Source organism: Triplophysa dalaica, chromosome 13 (genome assembly GCF_015846415.1).
Source record: "Triplophysa dalaica isolate WHDGS20190420 chromosome 13, ASM1584641v1, whole genome shotgun sequence".
Classification (NCBI taxonomy): domain Eukaryota; kingdom Metazoa; phylum Chordata; class Actinopteri; order Cypriniformes; family Nemacheilidae; genus Triplophysa; species Triplophysa dalaica.
Window position 1 is genome coordinate 17,272,384 of NC_079554.1, and position 25,630 is coordinate 17,298,013.

At 36.6% G+C, this 25,630-nt stretch overlaps 2 protein-coding genes across 3 annotated transcripts in view; one reads left to right on the forward strand and one right to left on the reverse strand.

Moving 5' to 3' along the window:
• The window catches only part of enah (ENAH actin regulator), an 81,987-nt gene extending 59,161 nt beyond the window's left edge, over window positions 1–22,826 (reverse strand). Inside the window, exon 1 of one of the 2 annotated variants that reach the window (XM_056764304.1) lies at window positions 22,442–22,826. In XM_056764304.1, the coding sequence (XP_056620282.1) occupies window positions 22,442–22,446 (5 nt within the window). In that variant the 5' untranslated portion in view covers window positions 22,447–22,826. Of the gene's footprint in view, window positions 1–4,617; window positions 4,773–22,441 lie in introns of those variants that run through there. The other variant, XM_056764303.1, reaches the window with a different exon arrangement.
• A 789-nt stretch (window positions 22,827–23,615) lies between these two features.
• On the forward strand, window positions 23,616–24,878 carry srp9 (signal recognition particle 9). Its single transcript, XM_056764312.1, has 3 exons — window positions 23,616–23,826; window positions 24,174–24,242; window positions 24,322–24,878. Exons 1-3 carry the CDS (start codon window positions 23,755–23,757, stop codon window positions 24,439–24,441), a joined length of 261 nt encoding a protein of 86 aa, XP_056620290.1. The 5' UTR covers window positions 23,616–23,754; the 3' UTR covers window positions 24,442–24,878.
• The last annotated feature ends 752 nt before the right edge of the window (window positions 24,879–25,630 follow it).

The following is a 25,630-nucleotide window of genomic DNA, read 5'->3' on the forward strand; positions in this document are numbered from 1 at the left end:
GAAATGAAGTTTAAAGATTCATGTGCGGGAGATGTATTAAAAGGAGGATCTATTGACAGAAATGCAATATAATATACATAACTATGTCTTCAGAGCTGTATAAAGACCTTACATAATGAAGTGTTATGTTTTTATTACCTTAGACTGAGCTATTTCTATACATCAAGGCTCCTCTTGCAAGGAATTTGCCATGTTGTTTCTTAGCCTAAACACAAAGTGATCCATAGAACGCGTTGCGTTAAGGCAATTCGCAACCTCACCACTAAACGCCGCTAAATTTCATACACTAGTTCACTTAATTATGTTTTTTTTACTCATCTTCATGCCATACCACATGTATATGACTTATTTTCTTTAGCTTACCACATACAATAATACTTTTGATAATTTAAATCATTTCGATTTCAAATCACATAGGTTCTTTCATTTCATGTGATAGAACTTGCATATTTACATTTACATTTTTGCAAATGTCTTACAAGTTGGGTAAACGCATATGCAAGTTGGGTTGGGTAGTTGGGTATATTGGTTGGGTAAACGCATATCAAACGCAAAAAGCATATGACAACTGGTCGTGAGGTGTGAGATCCAATGAGATTCAACATTAAATGAAATGATTAAAAAGAATAATTTTGCCATCATTTTAACTTGTCCTCATGTTGCTATGGTTTTTTGGCAATAAACACAATATACATTGGCTTTTGTGGAAACTAGCGACTTTGTATAAGCACCTATTGTTCTATTGCTCCTGTATGTCAGATTCGCTTTGTTGCTCCCTGAACTCTCTGTAAGTCGCTTTGGATTTTAGCGTCTGCTAAATGACTAAATGTAAATAAATACTGCATAAGCTAAAAATTGTAAACGTTTTCTCTCACAAATGAATTGTCTCGTTTCAAAAGACACACTAACCCAATGGCTTCATTTGGAATAATTTAAAGGATGTATTTGCTCCGGTGTTAAATAAAAATAATGGAATAACAGAAAACTAAAATTTTCCGGAAGCTGAAACTTTTTTCTCGTAAATTACGTGGTTTTCGTTGTTTTACTTGTAAATGTGATGTCTTCTGTAATTTGACGGTTTTTGTTTGCATTTCAAAAATTGATTAAAATAAAAATTCCGGCAGCTAGGGCAACATAAATATACAGTAAAACAACTTTTGCCATATGACTACAAATGTTTCCTGTTTTCTTGTAACGCTGCAGTCTTTTTCTGTAATTTGATGTTTTTTTACCGCATTTTAAAGTAAATAGAAAGATCTGTTTTTGGAAACTTCTCATAAAAATGTGTAAAAAATACAACAGGAGAATTCAATTCCATTGACAGTGTCTTGAAACTTTACCATTTTGAATCCGATAAGAAGAAAACAAAACATTATTTAAATATACCATTGTTTGTTTATGTTCAACCTAGTCATAGACATCTGAGATGGCACAAGTGTGAGTAAATTGTGAGAGTTCAAATGTTATTTTAATATACACACTTTAAAGTAAATTGCCCCATAATCAGCTTCCTAAGTTTACTTGAGAATGTACTGTGTAATGAATAATGTTATAATTTATAAACATAACTGACATTTGATTAGGATTCTTTACTGGGTTTATCATGAACCACTGTTATGCATGACATTCAACCCATATTTGGGATATTATCCCGAGCTGCTCAAAACCCAAAAGCATGAAAATAGCTTTACCTTTATGCACGCAAGCACTCTTTCTTGCCCCTAGCAACAACCTCCCAGCGTGCTGCTATATTCTAATACATGTGACAGGAGATATAGACTGACTGACTGCTAGTGTCTGGCTCCAAGTAGGATATCATGCAACACTTTAACCATATCAATGTCACATGGATTTTTTTACTCAATGTTACGCATCAAAAATGGATTGGCATTAAAACATCAGCTCTCAATAAAACATATTCCACTTTACATTACTGCTAAGTAACATTCAGTTGATTCAACCGTCATTTAACTACTGACATGACAGATTTCATGAATTTAAAGCTACCAGTTCTTACATGCAATAGTGAAAGAATGCAAACATTTTAGAACAGTAAATAAAAGCAAATATCATTCTAATCATACAATTATGGCTTTAAAAATATTTTAAAGGATGTGGTTCTAAACAAGAACTGGTTATGTATCGCTTCAAAGGATGATAGAACGAAGCCTGTGCCCTTCAAATGTTCAAAAAAGATATCTGAGGGCAACAGGGCCTCTTCACGCTCAGAATCAGACAAGAAGATTAATCTCTAGATCAGTACCACATCACATCTGTGACATAACTGTGAGAGGCAACAAACAATTGCACCAATTTGTCCTGTAACACAGCAGGTTACATCATGTGTACGAGGCTACGGCATCAGCATCAGCATCCTTATAATACTATGACTGGTCGTGAGTTGAGATGTTAACTGAGGTAGTATTTCAGGCGAATGAGCTGGGACGTCAGCTATGCCGAGGGGTAGACTGAGATTGGATTAAAGCAACAGGGATCAGAAAAGCAAAAAAACACACAAACCCCTGTGGAGCAACAACATCACAAACATACCAGCGTAGGTCACGTTATTCCACAATCACTTAAATGAGCTCAACAAATTATAATGACTCGTCAAATCAGAGCGTATTATAAAAACAGCTTTTTCATGTGGATTCAAGTTAAAAAATTTTAATTAAATGGAGCTGAATTATGTTTTATAATAATCACAAAGCCAAAATGGAGTTTCCCCAAAAAAGCATGCACACAATACAACATGTGAGCACATATAATAATTTTACAAGAAACGTTCAATTATTTAAAGTGTGATTGACTTTCTGTTTGCAAATAAAAAACTTAAATATTATATTTTTGAAATATATTTTTGATTTGAAAATTATATTATGAAAATATAATTTGATTTGAAAAAGTTATCTAGGATTCATGGATGAAGAGTAGGGATGCACGATACCAGACCGACAATTGTGATGGAATTGACTGCAATTTGTTGTGAAATTTGCTTTGAACGTTTGTGACAAGCACATAAAATAATTATATTATTATATAATTATATTTCCATAATGTGTTTGAAGTGAAATTGTAATTATGAAGCTATTCTATTTTTAATTCTCTTACTGTGTTGTGTAAAGATACAGGCATCAGTATTGGGGAGTACCGGAAAAAAATATCGGTATTCGTATTCGGTCTTTAAAAAATGGTAGTGGTGCATCCCTAATGAATAGCCAACAGATCACTTATATCTCCACTCATAAAATTCTAAATATTTGTAACTAAAGTTTGTTAAGTTTGATATATTGTTAGTGAAGGTGTATTTATAGAAATATACAATTGCGCTTGCCACCTCACAAAAAAAAACAGGTACAGGCATCATTATCGCCGATTACCAGGAAAAAAAACACTCTGCCTTTAAAAATGGTATCAGTGCATCCCTAAAAAACACAATTGTAATCTTATAAAAAACATTTGGAACCTTTAGCTAAACATAAAATTCTTATGAAGTGACAATGTAAAATGTGTCTTTCCTCATTCGGAGTTAAAACTAACAATTATCAAAATTACACAAGCAAAACAAATTCTTGTGTCTACTACTAATTCTGAAGTCAACGCAGGACAATGCATATATTTTTTCCAGGGAATAAACTATGTGAAAAATGAAACCTGGACTGTGTTCCTAATATAAACATGAGGCAAACGGCTAAGCAGAACTACCTCATTGTTATTGCACTTGTAAACTGTAAGACCTGCAGGACTTGTCTTACAGAAACCACTTTAACACAGGCGACTGTCAAATCTGGACATCGAAAACAAGTCGTGTCAAATTAGTTAATTCCTATAGCTCTTATCCCAATCCATCACAAATACAATCCAAAGCAGTTAAAAAAAATTGCAATACGTTCTCTTTTATATAAAATAAGCATTGGAGAAAAATATTAATTATAATTTTTCAATGGGTTGTGGTTCTAAGTAGAGTTTCGGTATAGACTGATAAAATCCTGTCCCTGACTACACCACTAAGCTCATTTATATAAAATCTATAACGAAAAAAGCCACATCACACCACATCTGTAAGAAATACAACCACATGGTTATTCAGCAAAAACATCAAACCCAGGCGTTGTGGGAAAAAGTACAAAAACTATCCACTGATCTGAAATGAACGGAACTGTCTGCGAGAAAAAAATGCTACTCATGATACGTGATGAGAAACTATTGTGGGTCAAGTTAAGCTCACTTTATACGACCTGTACAACACAAAACTGTCTATTCTGTACGGTCTACTGTAACTTTGACACCCTGTGATAAATAACCCCTATTTAAGGCTTCTACTTTAAACTAATTTTATCACAAGGTGGTTCAAGTAACATTTGAATATTGACTACCCCATGCTCCTTTGAAGTTTATAACCTCATGCAACGGAAGCCATAGGATACGGTTAACCGTTTACTATTTTTACCCCGACTTCAGGGAACACCAATATTAGCCATCAAGAAAGGCATTGGGTTCAATTACTCTTCCGTCTGCTCGTGAAACAGAAATATCTAGCATTTATTTACAATAATTCCTCTATAAGTCATCTAGCACTCTCGGGGCGCACCGGCCACTTTCTCGCCTCATACTCACACGTCATGTGTCATCACTGCTTGTTGTAATTCTCCGCCTGTGAGGACCCCGTGTACTGTTCTTCTTCTGACTCTCCTCGGAGTCTAAAGTGTCTTGTAAGCCAGACCCAGAGATGAGGCCGAGAGATGAGTTTCGTCTGCTAGGATCCCTCCCTCAAAGCTAATTCAGGCCAGCTGGGCAGCCCCCTAAAGAATGTCCCCTCGCCCCGAAATAAACCTGCTGACTGAAAGGCGTCATGACATCAGCTCTCTTCAAATTTTCTTCTTCTGGTCTTACATCTTTCCTTCCTTTCCCAACTGGGGCAGTGGAGCAGTGACAGTTCATTTATATTCTGTTCAATCCAAGTCATATAGATGATCTACTAAGCACAAAAGGCTTAAAGATGTGTTATGAACGGCACATTAGGGTACGATTCAAAGGATTTGAAGGGAAAGCTTTATAATAGCGGAATGCAATGATGCTAACAGAATGCTTTGACATACTGTACAACATGGGAGCCAGTTTTCATAGGAAAGCTATAAAAGGAATACGGTTCAGAAAAAGCTAATAAAAACAATTCCCCATCATGTCATTTATTCACATTCTCTCACACAATGACAGTTCGTGATCTTCAAAAGTAAATATTAAGCTCCAAAATAAATAATACTATCCTGTATATATAGCTTCAGAGAGCAGTTTTTATTGCTCAGAGGTTGCCCTTTCATAGCTCAACAGATTTGATGGAGCTCCATTGTGTTTTATTTAAAGATCAAGTGTGTTCTTTTTTGGAGGATCTATTGACAGAAATGCATTTTAATATACATATGTATGTCTTCAGAGGTTTATAAAGATCTTTCATATTGAAGCGCTATGTTTTTATTACCTTAGAAGGAGCAATTTCTATCTACATACTCCGCGGGTCCCTATACCTAGAATTCGCCACGTTGTTTCAACAGTAACCCTAAACGGAAAACTGCTCTTCAGAACGCGTTTCGTAAAAAAAATGTTCTGCAAAGAACATCTGTTTCAGCAAAGAAGTGAAAATGCGACATATTTGTCCTGTAATACTAGTGCTTCGAAAGGGCGGTGGAGTGATCCATTGGTTGCAATTCACAACCTCACAACTAGATGCCACCAAAATCTCCACATTGCTCCAAGTATCAGTTTAGACTCCAAAATTTCCTTGGATTTAATTTAAATTTATTGTAGACACATGAACGATATTATGAATTTGGGTAACTGTGAGGTTATTTTGAAATATTCAATAACAATGACTTATGATCAGAAACTCGGTAATTCTAAACTCTAATGCAGACATTTGTGAGATTTGTGGATCTTTTTTGTCAGTAAAAATATCTGAGACACACGAGACTTAAATAAACGTTTCCTTTTCCATTTAATCTCATTAACGTTTACAGTAAGAGGCTTGATTGAGATATTAAAGGGATCTCTGTGATTCTCTGTCTTATGAATATGCGTTTCCTTGGGAAAAACAATAAATTAAAATGACATGAGGGTAAAAATTAGCCGACAGTTTGGAGACGCAAATTACTATTCACATTTAAACCAGTGACTCATTTTTTCCATCATCAATAATAGATCCTTCTAAAGGTCAAGTTTAGACCTTCCGAGTTCCGTATTCACCTCTGAAACAACCTTACAGTCGCCTCTGCTCCCAAATGTTCCAATTGGAGATAAACAAGAGGTTAAAGACTTTGACCTCCACCTCTAAAGTCTATTTCCACTCTGGTTAGCAACTTCAATACAAGTTGCAGTAATGTAACTGGCAGACAAGTAGTCCTTTGCTCGGTGGAGGCTTTTCTAAAGTTACCATGGAGAGAGGCGCTGCGGTGAAATCTTATCCTTGAAAGAGAAGGAACAGGCCACCGAAACCAAACTGTGAGGCGAGATGCAAATAGAGGGCCGCTATTAACAAGATCCCTTAAAATACAGACAATCCAGCATCCCTCTCCAGCTAACCTTTCATCCTGGACGTTTGTTGAACTGGTCTCTATGGTGACTTGGCCCCGTATGTCCCCCTGAAGAGATTGGGCCGTTGGATTTGGGAGATTAGAAAACAAAAAGTTAATGTTCCCACACTATCTGGGCTTTGGTGAAAATATTTTAAACAACAGCCAAACCAGTTTCTCCAATTCTGGTCTGGAACACTGGTGGGTTTTTGTGAAGTAAGTGAAGCTTGGGTGAAATCCCACGGTAGCCACCAAACACTGGAAAACAGAAAGTCTGTGTTGTTACTGAAGAACTTAGAGGCAATACAATAAATCAAAGCGATCGTAAATCTGGCCCAGTTCAGTGTGGATTCTCAAAATGAAAATTCTGCGGCGGGAACGCAAAGTGTTTTGCTAGCAACGGGGTGTTGCCACAACAACGTGAAGGTACATCATGCAATGAAATGCAGTTTTCTTCTTTGTGCTTGTAAATGTTGCCAAACAAGTCTCAACCAACGCTCTGAATGTGACAATCAACCAACCGCAGGTGACATTTACTGCCATTGTTTCAAGCAAAAAAAATCTATCAGAGCACAGTTTCTGTACATGAACCATTCAGTCCCTGACAGAAAACAAATAGAAGGTAATTCTGATGTCCCGAGAAAAAATACACAGCAAGCTTCAGCGCTCTCGCTGCCAAATTTCTGTCTAGTTGTTGACAAAATGCTGACTAGTGCGAAACATGCCCAGCTTCTCAGGATATACGACCAAGTTCTCCGGCCATCAGCATTCTGATCTCTGTAAAAGCCAAGTAGTCAATACTTTAATATGCACTTTTGCCTTCCAGTCATCCAGTTAGTTAGTAAAGCGTATCAGGTGAATATACTTCAAATAAAAAACTGAATTCACGCAGTGGTTTTGAAAACATCTTTACCACACATTTGGAAACTTCAGGGACAGGCACCTTATTGATGGAGAAGGGAATAAACACTCCTCGTTTCTCAAATGTTGTATAGTTTCTCCTGCTGACCCGGTCAAAAAAAATGCCGGCCTCTGCGCTGCCACTCAGCTTAGCAGCAGATTTCAACAGGCAAAAGCTGGATCTACCGCTTCAGTGACTCTGAGACCATAATCCCTAAATCTTTTAATATCATGTAGAAAATGTTCGGACAAAAGTCATGAAACAAGGATGAGGTCTAACAGAAAGGATGGAGGGACGAGTTAGTCATGGAAACGGGGAGGATGAGGCAATCATTATTGGAAAACCGAAATCTGATCACAACAAACTAATAATCGGCAAGGACAGATGGCTTGTAGAGTGCCGAGTAATAACATCTAAAAATCTATGTATTTTTTTTCACAGTACCACTATGCATCCATCATTGCAGTCAAAATTGTTCTTGGATTTGAATGCATCTATCCACCTTGTATGATTTTTAATTGAAACATCAGTTTCAAAAATAAGCAACATGAATTTTATGGCCAAATGGGATTTTGAAAAACCAATGCTCTCCCTTATGTTACTAAACAAACTGATGGTGTCTTATAAATACCCCAAGACCCTTGAAAAGGACCATGAAGAGGCATTTTAAGTCATAATGGCATCTGCATATTAGATTGACCTTATAGGAGCTACTCATCCAATTAACTCGGGCTGCAATATCGATCGATTCAGTACACATGAGCACATTGATTGTTCTTGACCACACAACTGATACATCTCAATGAGGTTAGTCAATTCCTTAACATTGTACATAAAAGCATCTGCAGGATTACGTACGTTTCCCAATAGGAAAGAAGGTGTATAGGATTGTACATTGATATCATCTGTTTACTGTTCATATATAAGCAATTATTCTACATTTTCCACACAATTGAAGAGCACAGATTAAATACGTAGAGCCATCAATGTTGATATTTTGTTATTGTTCATGCAAACCAATTGGAAGTTATTTTCAACACAGCATCGAGTCAAAAAGGGACGAACCCAAACAAGTTGTGAAACAATTAATTGCGATTATAATTATGTTTATATTATCATTTCATTATTAGATAATTAATTATGTTTGCATTATATATGTCAGTGTACTCATTATTATACAATTTAATGACAAAGATGTATTTATAAACACAAAAACATACACATACACAAATATATATACACATACACAAATATATATATACATACATATACATTATATATATATATATATATATATATATATATACACACACACACACATACATACATATATATATATATATACACACACATACATGATATTTTAATGTATTTATTTATATTTACCAAAATGAAATTATATTTTGTATATTTATATTTGTATTCAATATATGCATGAATGTGTATGTTTATACAACAAAATGAATATGCGCAGGGCACAGAAATATATTATAAGGTATAGTTTCAGCCCAAATTGCTGGGTTTTAATTTATTGTTGGGTCAAACAAACATTTCCTGTGTTAATTAAACCCAAAGGCTGGGGTTTGTCCCATGTTGACCTAATGGTGGGTTGAAATAAGCCCATTATTTTTTAGAGTTCTTATACCAGAGCAAAGGTTGGTGGTTCAAATCCCAAGAAAACCCTGAAAAAAGTATACTGTAAATAACTATTGATAAAAGCATCTGTCAAACGCATAATGTTAATGTAACGTTGTTATATTTAACAAAACAGTGTATATCTTTGCTCTTTGTAAATCTTTGTAAAAAGATTAATGGTGTTTAGGTGAAAACATGGAATCTATTAAATAGACAAATTGTCTGAAAAAGCAGCTGATGTTTGAGATTGCATCAAATTAAGTGAGCAGTTAGACCACCTAAGCTCGGATGGCATCATGGTCCAAAAGATTCAGATCACAATTTACTAAATCCAGAGAATTAAAAATACTTTGTACGACAGTGGGTCCCAGTCCTCAAATCTGATTGGATGGGGGACGCACCAGAGCACTTTAGCTTTACTGTTGCATAAACCGCATGGCAATGGTGAACATTAAAACTAGCAATAAAATTATAAACCAGTAATATGTGGAAGTTACAACTGGAACAAAAATACATCTCCTAAAAAAGAATCGCTTGGGCAAACTAAAATTATGCTCTCAATATTACCCTTCTTAATCCAGTGAGTTTTTCTCCTCAGTTCTCTCTCTTTCTGAGGTAATGAAGTCCACATGGAGGTGAGTGAAAGCCTCTCCTGCACCAAACATGGCAATCAGTATGTGATGAGTCATGCCCTCCTTTAAGCTGCTTTAACCCCCTGCTCTCTATTTTTCACTCATAACAAATAACTCCGGAGACTGTGATCTGACGTTCCACTTACAGCTGGACTTGTGGAGCACATCAGTACGAGCTGAAATGTCTCCTAAGAAAAAAAACACAACAATGCATACTTTCCATCTCCTCAGACTATCAGTCATGGGGCCCAAGGTCTGATGCTCGGCACACACGCAGCACAGAGCGACACGCTACAACTATGCGGAAAACAATGAAGCAACTCTTTACAAACCCTTTAAGGTTTCAGAACAAACTCAAGGACATGAAAGATAAAGTTGTTCGGGTTTCGAGTAATATGGTTATACCAGCGATTTCTCCTTAGTGATTTAAAGGTCCAGTGTGTAATTTGAAGGATTTATTGACAAAAATGCAATATAATATACATAATTATGTCTTCAGAGATTAATAGAAAGCTTACACGATGAAGCATTTTGTTTTTATTATGTAAGAATGAGCTATTTTTCTACATACAACGCGAATCCTCTTGCATATAATTCACCTTGTTCTGACATCCGTCGTAGTGTTTCGGACGGAAGGGCTGGAGTGAGCGGTGAAGGAGTCCCAAAGGATACATGCAAACTGCATTATAGCCTCAGCCTACCTGTGCATAAATCAGCATCTCTGTTGTTAACAACTTGGTGTCAACTCAAAATAACTCGATTCACATTAAAGCAGTTGGTAGGGCTGTCCCGATTATCAAATAATCGCATCATCGTATCATCATGTGGTTTCAGATCATTATTTTATCATTATTATTATTATTGAACACCTCTATATAAGACACTGGGGGAGATGCAGTGTCTGAATATTGCAATATATTTTAGAGTATATATTGTAACTAAAGCATGGTAATACTTGTATAATTTACCACCACAACACAATCACTTTAAAAAGAACCAAAGCATAAACCATAAAAATAACCTGCAGTACAATTTAATATTATTTTAAGATAATCTCAGTGTAAAAACCAGTCTACCAAAGTTTCATTAACATATAAGTAAAACTTTATTGTAGTCTTGCAAGTGAGAAAAAAAAAACAGATGGAGGCTTCAACTCACTCCTGATCAATTTACAAGTATTTGGCGGTTGTATTAGGTAAAAGACGTTAAACGTTAAATTTATGATGAACCGATTTTTTTATGTCTTATATTCAGAACAATATGGTCGTTTCAAAGCTGAATAAAAAAAAAATACGAGAATTAAATGTAATATCCCTAAACAAACAATTAATCGTCATAATCGCAATGACTTATTAGACAATTAATCGTCAGCCAAATTTCATAATCGTGACAGACGTTGGCATAAAATTAGTGTGAACTCAAACTAATTTTTTTGGTTAAAAAAACATTAAATAGATTAATGATACTGTAAGTGTTGAAAACTGTGCCCTAAGCTCCCTGGTACAGTAGCACTAAACGGACAAACTGCTCTACAGAGCATCCTAACAGAGCAAGGGAGGGGCGAAGTAAACCATTGTTTGCAATTCGCAACCTAACCACTGGATGACGCTAAAATCTACACATTTCTATTTTAACTTCAACGTGAGTAATTTGTTGTAATTTAGATATAGATAGTAGAGAGAGAGACTGGATAACATGTTTAAATATTATTTTGTATTTTCCACCTAAACCTGTTTCCATTTACGCATTTGATAGACGCTTTTATCCAAAGTGACTTGCATTGTATTTGCTATACATTGTTCCTGAGTTGTGCAATCTCCTGGGAATGAATCCATGACCTTGGCGTTGTTAGCCCCATGTTTTAACCACTGAGCTACAGGAAAGCTGTACCGGTTTAAGGTACATAAATCAGCAAGCTGTAGCCTATATAATTTCTTGCTGACACCGTTGGTTGTTAAAGTGAGTAATACAACCATTGCACAGAATCGGGATATTCATTAAGTGATCTTTTGTGTTATAAAGTAGAAAAGGATGTCATAGAGGTTTAAAACAACAAAGGGCGAGTGAATAATGACAAAGATATAAATAAGTGAACAAAGCACACAGTCTTACACCCAATTATTTTAGTTTGTAATATATTGTTCTAAGCCATGAATCACAACTAATGACTTTTGTAAATACTTACAGATCTGAAGCTGCTTAAAAAGCAGGCCGTTAATGCTGCAATCTATTGACTCATCTAATGAATGTTCAGCCACATGTAGGAATTTGATCAAAACAAAAAACACTACGATGAAATGTACTTCACCATCATGGTTGGGCTATTATAGCGATTACACCTTGGATTGCAGAGGAGTCTAGTACTGCATCAACCTTTCAACAATACTGAAGCTGTAAGGGGCAAGCTGTAGTTAATCATGCTGTGCATGGCACTGCTCTTGAAGTCAGGCCTGCCAAAGAGTCAGCTTTGGGAGGTGGATATTCAGCAGGACTACAGCTTGAGCATTTTCAAGCCTTCCAATAGGAAAATCCTTAGTGGAACAAACAAGCACGTGCACATTCGCTATTTGTTCGCTGAAGTTTGTAACTGATGTTGAAATAAATGTATACATCTGGATCATCACATGCTTCTTAAAGAGTTTTAATCTTCTACATGTTACTGGAAATGGAAATCTGATCTCACTCATCTTAATTTAATGTACTTCTTAACTTCCTTAATGCTAGTGCACAACTTTTTCCAGACCAAATAACAAATGTACTGATCCACTACATGAGATATGAAGTCAAAATGAACATTAATTTATTGTACAGCAGCAAAATTCAGTTTTCAATTTAGCGGCATCTAGCTGTGAGGTTGCAAATTGCAACCAACGGCTCACTCCACCGCTCCCTTTCGAATCACTACGGTGGCCGACACATGGCTAAGATGTCGTCACGTTTACGCTTCTTTGCCGAAAAGAGATAACGTATTTACGAAACATGCGCTATAGAGCACTTTGTCCGTTTAGGGCTACTGTAGAAACAACATTGCAAATTCCATGTAAGGGTCGCCGCGAAGACGCTTAAGTTTCAGTCTGTTTTGTAGCTTCAATTAAAAAGTGAAATGTTCATAAAATAAATTTAGAACTACTCTAGTAGTGGATGTTCATGTGTTCATGTCCTCGTATAGTAAGATACAGGCAAATCCATGAGTGTCATGCTTCCATGTTTTGCACACATGTTTTTTCCCAAATTGCACACATCATAGGGCTTTAGATCAATGGACTCGATGCAGCAGGAAAACAAGTTTTAATCGCAAAAAATAAATAAAATCGGAAATAAATAGTGGTACGCCATTAGTTAACCTCACACACGAACAAGCACCAGGCCAAACGCATATTACACAAACCCACAGATTTGGCACCTGCCAAATTGTGTCGCATGCATGCTACGCTATTTAATTTACATATAAGTTGCACTGTACAGGCCTGGTAAGGTCTTTATACACTTATGAAAAGATTATGTATATTATATTTCATTTCTGTCAATAGATCCTCCAAAAAAATAAAATGACACACTGGACATTAAATACAGGTAAATAATCAGTTTAATAAACTAGCGCAATTACCACTTAATAGAAGTGGAATCATGACTGAATTTTGAAAGAGAGATCATTTGAAAGGCACAACTCTGAGTTATTGTTTTTCCCTTAACATTGACGTCATGTACGTAGCCAGATCAATTTACAAACACAGGCATACTAAGCATTTCTTTTTCATTGAAAAATCATCTGAGAACATCCTCTTATTATTCATCTAAGTCATGATTTTTCTTTCTGTTAATTCAGAGCTACTCTTCCGCTGCTTCGCGTCAAGCACAACCATCCCTCGCGGACGAGAGGAGAACATTGATCAAATGAGGAAAAAAAGAGAGAGGAAGAAATTCTTCACAAATTCACTCCGACTCTGGCCGCATGCCACGGAAACACTCTGGAGACCCTTTTAACACGTGGCTGGTGGGGGAGAGACTAGAAGGGGACTTCTGAAAGAAGAGGGAGGGCTGGTTAATATTCTGACAGAATCGCTGTCAGGCTGGATGCTTCAATGAAACTTTGCAGAATGTTTAATGTGCTGCCAAGAGGTACTGCATTGTCCTCTAGGCAGTTCCCTGAGGACCCGCAACACAGACAAATGCACTACTGTAAAGTTTGGAAACACTTACTAAGCAACTAAGTTGTTTTTGAAAGAAATCAATACTTTTATTCACAGTGCGGGTATTAAACTTCTCTAAAAACTGAAGTAATTGTAATGCAACAAAACGACCATTTCGGTTTCGACTAAATTTTCAGAGAGTGTTAATAGAATCCTACACTTGCATTATTGAGAGCTGATTAGACCAGAGGCTTTCTAGAAATGCATTTATTAAGATATTTATGAAATTTCATCTCATGCTTTCGCCAGCTCTTCCCAAAGGTACTATAGGCATGTAGGGTTATTCTCAGATACCGTGAGATCCCGCCAAATGCTGCATTGGATCAGTCACTACGAATTAAATAGACAAAAATATATGATTGTGAAGAACATTGTGATATTAACAGTCTCATGAAAGGGAAGTTTGTTGTTTGCTGTTGACGGACTCTCACCTGTTACACCCACTGGCACAAGTGTGTTTGGGATTGACACAAAGACAGACAGAAAACAGACAGCTGAAGCCTTATCAGCTGTTTCACAACCTTCAATGCTGACAAAATGCAAGTCAACGCAAAAACCTTAATTCAGCAAAAAATAAAAGATAAACAAATTATCCCTCTATTTTAATTTACAATAAAAATATATGTCGCATAACAGTGATAAAATTGAGGGGACGTTATTCTTAACAAAAAAAGCACAATGCAAAAAATCTTTGCATACAGAGCTACACAAAAACTGCATCTTGAAGGGGCGGAGCTTACAGAAAAAAGGCCTCTCTGTTAGCAGATAAGGCAGGTGCAGACTGCAGAATATGTCCCACTAACCCCAGCACACACCCTGAAATAATAAAGAGGAAAGAGGTCAGAAATCCTAGTGCCAGCAGTAAGGTAACATAACCCACTGACTACAAGCAAAACAGAAGAAGAAAAAAACATGCTTGCTATAGGGCAGCTGCTCTCTCTCTCAGACAGATGGGTCAACACAGAGACCACCTGTTCTGAACATACACCGCACTGAAATCACAAATTACAACTCGAAATGGGCAAATGTATATTTAAATAGGGGGAAAATATCCAATCAAACCCCTTTTAACATCTAAAAATGTATAAAATAGATATATAGAAAATGAAATGTATAAATATAGAGAATAAAACATTGCCTTTTCCAGATATCACATAAGAGAAGCCAGAGCAAAACACAGTTGATGGGAGGTCAGGGCCGAGGTCAAAGGACATCAGACAGAATCAGACGACAGCTTCACTGGGACAAACATTTCTTACAAACACACACTCCCACTTCCTTACATCAGCTAAAATGTAAAATGTTATCAACTCACAAGCTCAGCTGCATAAAATAGAAAAATGTGCTGAAATAGACAGATCTCGAATTACAGTACAGGCTATACGGCAACAAAAGTACCTTTTGCTCACTCTTCTGTGCAACACAAATTATACCTATATTTTGAAAAATGTGTCAGTGGTTTTGTGAAGTCAATAGGCACCAATGTTGTTTGGTTACAAGTGTTATTTAAGGTGTTGGAATGACATGAGGGTGAGTAAATGAAGAATTTAAATTGTTAAATGAGCTGTCCCTTTAAGAAAGATATCACAGAAAAAGAAAAATCAGGGAGAGGTCAAAGCTTTAGCTAACCCTTTAACTGACAATGGCAAAATCCAAAACAATCCAACCAAGTAACAAAGTCATATTATATAATTTAATGCAACCAAGTCAACACAGTTACTTCTGCTACATTTAAATCCACATGAAACCATTTAACTTTTACAAAAAACTGCTACTAAACAACGGTAGAAGTAAGATGCAGGATTTAAACATTCCTGTAAGTCTAACCAAGGTTGCTCCCTACAACAAAACAGCTCATAAATCCAGTGGCACAATTTAACTAAAATGACAAAGAGTTGCACTTGAAATGCATTTTCGATCAAGTTTAAGAAACCTAGCAGTAACCGCATATGTTCATCTTTACGGTTTAAATAAACAACTCTTGGTCATAGCTGTGACCCTGCACATGATCCGAATCAACAAGCAGATGATCTACCAGTTCCAAGCGACGCGAAGAACACATAAGTCTGATTAGGACGTTGTGGTGCTTCTGTATTAGAGATGTTCTCTTGGTTAGTCTGATGTCAATGACACAGCTTGAGGTGGGCAGAAGGCAGGCGGCTGCTGGGTTCAATCGTGCAGCTGGATTAGGGCTCTGCTCACAGTTCTTTTACAGCAAGACAACACGGAGATGCCACACAGCAAACGCCGACCGAAGGATTATGGGAAGCTTTTTTGCCGTGGCATATGAGGAACAATAATATGTCTTTACGTTCAATCTGATATTGATAAAAGGACAAAGAGGGAAAAACTCAAAATATCCCGTATTTCTGGAACAAGCTCACATTTATGAAACAATCAAATACAATATATAAAAAACTAAGTCTATGCATGGATTTAAAAGAAACTATAGCAGCCATCTAGAGAGAAATTCAACTGAATCCATATTTTCTTTTTATAAAATGCCAGAAGGGGATATCATCATACTCGCTTACACCATAACTTTAAACCCCCCCACCACACTAATTTGATCCGAGCTTAACCAGTTTTTACTTTTTTTATTTAAAAAAACGGAGAATCCAGAAGTTCAGTCTGAGTAAACTGGGGAACATGTTTTGTTAAGCGCCCGCAAAAGCAAGAGAAGGCTTTGCAGCTAGTGTCTAACAATTCGGTTTCAGGGTCTAGCTCCATTGTTGCACACACAAAAGGGAGATGTTTCAATCACAATGGCAGGACACTACAAAATGTAGGCCAATGGGGGCTCGTCCGCAGGGAATGCAGAATGACGGCCACTCAACTTTTTGTGCGTTTATCCAATGTGGGATAAATGCTCATAGTAGTAAATTAGCATGAATATATCAAACCTCAATAGCCACCACAACAACTATTGAAGTACAATATGCATTAACATTTCATTTTTAAGGAAGAAACTTGACAGTACATCACTAGGAAGTTGTGGATGGTGATACTTATTTTTTGTTTCATGGTTAAGGGGTTTGCTCTTTGCCTTTTCAAGGACTTCACAAGCTAATAAAAACGATTAACATATTACCGTTCTCTTTGGCATAGTTGTACAACTGTGCCAACTCATCAGAATTCTGTGTTGTGACAACACTCACAGCTGTTTCAACACGCCACACATTACAGTAATTATCCGTGTCCTCCTCCTCGCAACACTGAAGCGTCACGCACTGCCCCTTAAGCTTCTTCCAAACCCAAACTTCACCTCAGAAAGGATTTGTTTGTACTGACAGCAGTCTAAAGAGACATCGCCTGTCAAACTATAGTTTCAGCTATAAGGGGTCTGCTTTAGAAATACACCGGCATGGTGGATATGATGCTGCAGGACGACAAAAAAACGAATCATCTTGCTTGCTGTTGTTCTGCCATTTTGAAAATGGGATGAGGGATGCTGGCCAGAATTCTGAACCGAACGCACCCACAGACACGAAACATCTCATCTTTAATTCAGATGCGTATCCGTTCAAAGCAAAACAGCCTGAGCACAGGCCCGACGGAAAACTGCGACTTCTGAACGGGAATGCAAATATTAAGGAATCACGCTGGTTGGTCGAACTCAGAGGAGAACAAATGTTCATCTGAAGAACAATTTAAGCTCAGAGGCAGATTCATCTCGGGTGCAGAACACCTTTCGAGGTTGTAGATAGGGATGCAGAAAGAAACAATCAGATCAATATAAGGAGACGTCGAAAAATGAATGGATGGTTCTCTAAGGGCCTCTATTGAATGCAAATTTCCTTTACCTCTAGAGTCTATTATGTTCTAGGCTACCGTTGTTTAAAGCCGAGAACTTTTTCGAATGAATGATTAAGTGTTGGATAGGTCAATTGTTACACATCGTCTCATTGCCTGAAGTCAAAAGCTCAACGTGCCCTACATCATTTTTCCAGCCTGATCTGTTTAATAATGCCTGGTGATTGGTTGCAATTTAACCCACACGACTTAATGCATGATGGAAAATTGCGGTATTGTTCTATTCATTGAGTAGCTCTTGGAAGTGCGTGTGAGCCCTTAGGCGTCCATGCATATTGCATTATGTTTCTAAGCAAGACCACATACGGCCAACCATACTCACGATTTACGCCTCGTTCCTACAATTTTCCTGTTAATCGATCTAGCAGACTTGACATGGCAAACATCAAGTAATACCATATTCAAACACACAAGTATGACAAAACTAGCATAAGACCTCTCCCTTCCCAACTGGTCTCATGATACCTTTATTTCAATTCAACCGTTTCCATATCATTTGATGACATTCATTCAAATTTCACATTCAAAGTGCGGGATATAAATAGCATAGAATGACAAAAACGATGGACTTAATACAACAACATAAAAAATTGCTTACATTGACGACTAACATGTGCCCACCGTGACAATTGCATCATGAGTAATGAAAACATAAAGGCTATAGAACCAGTGTAAGTAAACAAGAAGTAAACAAAACCATGTAACCATATGGCAGATAGATAGTTTTTGCCACCTCTCAACACTTTAAAAACCCACATGGTGCAAAGTCAGCAAAAAGCATAAACAACAGGGAATTAGCCTTGAAAATGTAGGCAGCAACAGATCAAGTTTAGTTTCTAAGATACTATCAAACCTATTCTGCTCATGCCAAGCTTATTTTAAACACTCTGTTTTAAGCTATATTGGTCTTAAAGTGCCCATAAAGCATCCGAGAGGAGAAATCAGTCTGCATCTTTTCTTTCTAAACTTCCCACTGCAGCAAAGACACAATGGCATGTGTGTGATCATCCACAGAAAAAAGAAATTGACACCAAAAGTGAAAGAATCTGAGACAAGGGATTCTGTACCGAACAAACTTTTTCCTTGCGGAGTCAGAAACTACTTAGAAGTTAGGTGAGATCAATACTCTTGTCAAACGCCAGTCAAGCTGTACAATGACTTTAACAACACCTAATCCAATGCTCATCTGTCTGGCTCAAAGCAAGAGCAATTTCTGTCCAACAATCTATGATGATGTACCTCACAGCCTCATTTGCTGCGCACCCTGAGAGCAATTTAAATTTCAAGGTGACTGCTAACTAAAAGCATGAGGCATTAACTATCCCTGATGTCTACCTAAGCAGCATTATGAGACACTATAGGTTTGGAAGAAATTATCATCAATCATCTGTTTATTCTGGCCTGTTATTGTGCCATTACTGCGACCTTACATTAAATATGACTGAGTTGCAAAAATAAATGAGTGTGGTAAAGTTGTGTGATGACTTAAGAAGCATGAAACTTTTATATAACACAAAAAGACTAATTCAATCACCATTATGTCATTTTAAAGCAATATGACTTTTTTACATTGAACAAAAAAAAGGACCATCAAAACAATCCAAACTGCTTTTTTTCCATACGATGAAAGTGAATACACTTTTTTGTACAAAAAAAAAGTACAACAGCTTAGCCACTGTGCTTCTGTTAAAATGTTTCATGTGTCCAAAACAAGTCATTCATCACTCTGTCAGCCCGGGATGATATTAGGTTGCATAATCAGTGGCAGATTTTTGGGTAAACTATCCCTTTAAAAAGTTTAAATCAGTGGTAATCCACTATGATTAAATGCATTAAATTCTTGATTGCTACACATTATCAAAATTCTTCCAAAAAAGACGTGAGGTCTGCGCCGAGGGGCACAATGAACAGGATGAATCTATGGCACTGAACTTTCCGGTAGAGCTCTGTATTTAAATGAGATGAAATAGAAAATATAATGGGTGACAGGGTATAATAGAGAGAAATGGATGGGGGGGCAGATGAGGTATATTCAGTATCACTACCGAAAGAAAGTAATTATAGAAAGAAAAATGGAGAAAGATGTCTTCTTCAATAAGACTGTGCTCACATATTATGACGTTCTAATTGGGCAAGAATATTCTAAAGGGACTCCAGACCTTTCTTAAAGGCATAGTTCACCCAAAAATGAAAATTCTCTCATTATTTACTCTCCTTCTTCTATGACTTTCTTCTACAAAACACAAATGGAGATATTTTAAAGAATGTGAATAACTAAACAACGGCGGTACGCATTCATTTCTATTGTATGATTATTGACACAAAAACAATGCAAGTCAATGGGTACCAATGTTGTTTTGGTTACCAACATTCTTCAAATATCTTCTTTGATATCTACCCTGATGTGTTTTGGTATTATATCTCCATTACATGGAAAAAACAACCAGTACATTTCAGGTTTAGATGACACGGTGGTGAGTAAATGATGACAGAATCCATTTGAACAATTTCTTTAAAGAGGTCATGTGATACAGCTAAAACAAATATTATCGTTGGTTTTAGATGTAATGTAATGAATATACACGATTTAAGGTTGTATTTTCCACATACCGTGCATGTTTGTATCTCCTCTTTTCCCCCGCCTCCCTGAAACGTGCAGATTTTTTACGAAGCTCATCGCTCTGAAAAGCGAGGTGTGCTATGATTGGCCAGTTAACCAGTGCGTAGTGATTGGTTGAATACTGCAAGCTTGTGACGGAAATGTAATGCATCTTACCATATTCGGAACATCAGGTCCCAAAGCAATTGTACTGACAGGTACGCCCACCTCACTTGCATTTTCATTTGGGAGGTCTTAGTCAACTCATACCACAAACTGACATAGATTTGTTGGGGTGTGGTCACACGAGGCGTTTCAGGCAGGTCTGGAATGCATTTTGGTTCCGACACTTTAATTTTTGGAAACTTTACTTCTCTAATACATGCACGGGTAACTTACAACACACCAAAGAAAAACACGTATTCGCGCCATATGACCCCTTCAAATATAAAACATACAGAAAATAAAAAAGTTAAACAATGCCCTTTATTCATTAAGATGTCCAGTCTTGACACACAGTTTAAAGCTTGACATTTCCCGACACATGCTCCTGATGAGTAAGACAGCAGTCTGCTTCTAAAAATCCCACAAACCACACCTGTTACGACTAACAAACACGAACAGTCGCCTCCGCTCAATCACCCTCCCAGGCGTGAGACAATCCTGTTTTTGACACAGGAGGCAACCCACATACATCTGAGGTGTTTTACTACGTAATGGTATTTCGGGCCAAGCAATACAGAAGAGATTAATCTAAGACAGGATGCAAGCTGCATTTGTTCCCGGAGGAAAGTTATGTAGCCACATAATCCAAACTCTAAAAGACTAAAGACTGCCAACAGCTGACTCTCTCGCCATGTGTCTTCATGTGTGAGGAAACCCTCAATTGTTCTGATGATAAAAGCTTTAAAGTTTTAACACATCCTCTCACCAGCCAGACATGCAAACATTATTTAAATCACAAACTTAAATTCTTTATTGGTCGGTTTGTTTTGAATAGCCTATAAGACTACATTATAGTATATCATAGTATGTAGGTTCATATATTATAACAAAACATAAAATAATATCAAAACAAAGACATTTTCGCAGATTTAAACAGACCTTATATACAGTAAATATCTTAGGGAAGTTAACCATGTTTTTTCTTAAAGGGATAGTACACCCAAATATAACAGTTCTATCATCGATGCCCATCCTCTTGTCATTTCAAACCTGTATGACTTTCTTCCGCAGAAAACAAAAGGAGATATTATGAAGAATGTTGTTAACTGAACAGCGGTGGCACCCATTAACTTCTATTGTATTGACACACAACCATTGCTTGTCAATGTGTGCCAGTTAACAACATTCTTCAAAATATCTTTTTTGTGTGTCTGTGTGGGAAAGAAAGTCAAACAGGTTTGAAATGATGGGTGAGTAAATGATGACATAATTTACATTTTGGGGTGTCACATTAAATTAGACCATTTGTATCGCCATAGTTTATCACATGTCATTAACTGTGGTTATTTGGTGGGGTCATAGTATATTTGTGTGTGAAATAGTTAAACAATGGGTCATTTCTCGTGAGAGAATGCACAAAGAGGAGCCAAAAGTCGACTTATTGGAACACGCAATGTCATCTAAACTGAACCCGTTGTAAAATGAATCTAATTATGTTCATATTATCTCAAACATGTGGGCATAATTATGCTCATTGCATGCAACCTAAATAAACAGCGTCTCCTGAGCTCGCTTCCATGCTGCATTGCACAACTGCCCACTTACACTTAGCACATATAATACATACAAATATGTGCGTGTTTTTCGCACATCTCTAGATGGTTTACCATGTAGTAGTGTTTGTATGCAGACAGCAGAGAACACATGATCCTAATCTATCATTTCATTACGTAATTGAAGAAGCAACTGAATTACTTCAAAGCTTTGTCTTTACATACCGAGTTGCATCTACTTCATCATCATCAATTGTTCCCTTATTGAATTATTCATAAGCAGTGCGCAAACAGTGCACGCACAACATACATATTTCAACCAAAAGAGCACTTATACATCACGGTCTTGAACGTCAGTGCATTGAGATTAAATTGAACGTTTCTTACCTCATGGTGAATTCAGTTCTATGGTGTAATAAAATGTCAGAGAGTTTGTGAAGTTCGCGCTCGACCAAAGTCACGAAAGCTATGAATGAAACGCCGCAGGACCAGAGCTTCTATCCCGCAAAGTAAAACAAAAATAAAAAATCAAAGTAAATAAAAAAGAACTCGGTCTACATTGCCTACCGCATTGCACCCCTGTGTGCAGATACTACCGCAAAAAAAATGTAAGTAAGAATGATAATTTTCTGTTTGGTCTTCCAGAGCCTTTGCTTCCAATAGCGGTAATGTGCCGCTGGGATCCCCTTCTACAGCCACGGCACAGACGCTGATCTTTACTGGCATACGTCAACACGCAAGAGACGCGCAAACTCCCTGACCACGCCCCCACGCCAGATAGATAGATAGATAGATAGATAGATAGATAGATAGATAGATAGATAGATAGATAGATAGATAGATAGATAGATAGATAGATAGATAGATAGATAGATAGATAGATAGATAGATAGATAGATAGATAGATAGATAGATAGATGTGGCTATGACTAAGGTCTGTGAGTGCAATAGAAACGAGGGGAGAATAGTTTGGAAAACCAAAATCTATTTTGGATAGTTTAAAAATACTACACTGCCACCTTCTGGTACAATTTGATACCTCCGCAATGACAATCTAAACAAAATATTCTTAAGGAGTGAAGTGACTAGGCATCCTATTGCATTTATCGAAGCTAATGTATATCGCATTAAGCATTCAAAGGCAGGTTTGGAATTTTGTAGTACTTTTTATAATGCTAGAAACATTTAAACAATTTAGATTAATTTATTTGTAGAGGCTACTGTGCTTAACACAATACACTGTCACTTGTATCACTTATATAGGCTATAGTTGTCGAGATTATATATGCATTTTTAAACCGTTGCAGTCGCGTTTTTTTATAATACCATTATAATACCAACATTCATCCTCCACAATCTTCAGTGAATTGTACACCTTAAATTCCACATATATTACATAAATAAACATTTAAAGGTTGCAGTCACGTATTAACTTCATTTTGGACTCTCGGTGTGGCGGCTGTTCACTATTTTTGACACCAGGAGGCGGACGGATGACAAACGCTGGCTAACGTCGACCCAGCAGTATGCACGTTTCCTATTGGTCCGTGTACCTTCCGGCCAATCAGCGTAGGTTTTCTTTCGATTAATGGCGGACACTTAGGCCACCTGGATTTAGCTTCAAACAGCTGTATGTTGGTACTACGCGAAAGTTATTTCGATTTATTAAACCATTTATTTTGTTTAGCATTTCCTGAAATATGCCTTATTTTCGGACATGGGATGAGTTTGCCCGGGCGGCTGAAAAGTTATATTTGACGGACCCGATGAAGGTAATTTAGGCTACAAACACACGTCATGTTAACTGGTTGTATAGTATCATAGCACCTTTCTGTCATTAAAGTTGTGTTGAAATGATCGGTGTAGAACAAACATAATATGTCGTTGTGTAAGTGTGTAAAATGGTTTGGAGGGTTGGTGATATTTCTTATTTAAATACAACGTAGGCAGAGATAAAAACAGACAACAGTGGAAGCTTCAGCTGTACTGCAATAATGTAATTCATGAAGCTGTTAGGGGTTTTACTAAGCAATTGAACGGATATTTATTTAGGACGGAGGTCTTCAATGCTTATGCTTTGGGTTATAATGTGTCTGTAATGATATCAATGTGTTTCCAGGTCAGAGTGGTACTAAAATATCGGCACTGCGACGGAAATCTCTGTATGAAAGTGACAGATGATGCTGTGGTAAATTAAACTTATTTGTTGTTCCTCCTTTTATCATTTTACAGACCATGTTATGCATCCTATGTGTTTTTTATTTCAGTCTTTACAGTACAAGACCGACCAGGCCCAAGATGTGAAGAAGATTGAGAAACTGCATGGGAAGTTAATGAGATTAATGGTCTCCAAAGAATCTCATAGTGGAGCTATGGAAACAGACTGAATCGATCCATGGACATTTAAATGTTGAACAGTTGTTTTTGACACAATCTGAAGGCTTAACGTTTTTAAGACTCGCAGATCAACAAGTAAAAAGTGAAGTTTGGTTGAAGTTTATTGACTGTTGACCCAAGATGAGACACTTTGGAAAGAGCGGGCTCCAGGAACTTCCCACACGCTTATGATATTTGTGTTGATGATGAGGTTGGATCAAAATGAAATTGCTCTACAGTTGTTTTAGTATTATTTTATTTGCAATGCCTATTATTTCATGTTTGGGGGAAAAAAAGTTTTGTTTGCATTGATATCATGGACTTACATTTTTAAAGGAGACCTTTTAATTTCTTCAAAGCAGATTATAATGAAAACTCAACCTAAAGTTTGTATGTCCATGCAAGATGTACAGTAACTCTAAATAAATGTTTTTTTCTTCATAAAGTTCCTCGGAGCCTTTAACGAATGCTTTTAAAATGAATGTTTTTATCAGAATTTTAATGTCTTGATACTGACAATGTATATTTGGTTAACCTTGTTTAGGGAAAACAGTCCTCCAAAAGACAAATACCCAGTTATTTAAGATATGCTGCATGAAGATGACGCACACAAAAATAGAACAATGAAAGCATTTTAAGTTTGGTTCCATAATGAGATAAACATTTAAAAAAATCATGTTTTTCATTATGTTATCATGTTTTTACGGTGTTTTATCGTGTAAGTTAGCTGTATATTTTTTTGTTATTCTGTCTTGCATCAAAACAAACCAAATGCAATTTGATTGATATTAATTGGAATGCACAATAAAAAAAACTCATTACCTCATTTTGGAACCAAACTCTTAATTTTAATTTAACTAAACACAAATTGTATCTTCAATTTTACTCATGGGGATGATGTGTTGATGTTTATTGACTATTTAAAAGATTAAGATCAAGATTATGCTTGGTTAAAGAATGCATGTTAATGAGTGTGTTTCCACTCACATATTATCCCCACTTTAAATTAATCCACCATATAAATGCAATATTTTAATAACTACTTGATTGATCTCTCGTGTATATATATATATATATATATATACATATACATATACATAAATAGTTATTAAATAGTAAAGTAAGACATACCTTTTTTTAGTTGTAATAGAAAAACATTTTTATTTTATAACAAATGTGTAGTATTTTCATGGTGAATGT

What these genes read in the sequence shown, in the direction of transcription:
- srp9 (XM_056764312.1), top strand. Translation starts at nt 23,755, where the DNA reads ATGCCTTATTTTCGGACATGGGATGAGTTTGCCCGGGCGGCTGAAAAG. An exon ending in ATTTGACGGACCCGATGAAG is followed by an intron (nt 23,827 to 24,173) that starts GTAATTTAGGCT and finishes ATGTGTTTCCAG; the next exon opens with GTCAGAGTGGTACTAAAATA. An exon ending in AAGTGACAGATGATGCTGTG is followed by an intron (nt 24,243 to 24,321) that starts GTAAATTAAACT and finishes TTTTTATTTCAG; the next exon opens with TCTTTACAGTACAAGACCGA.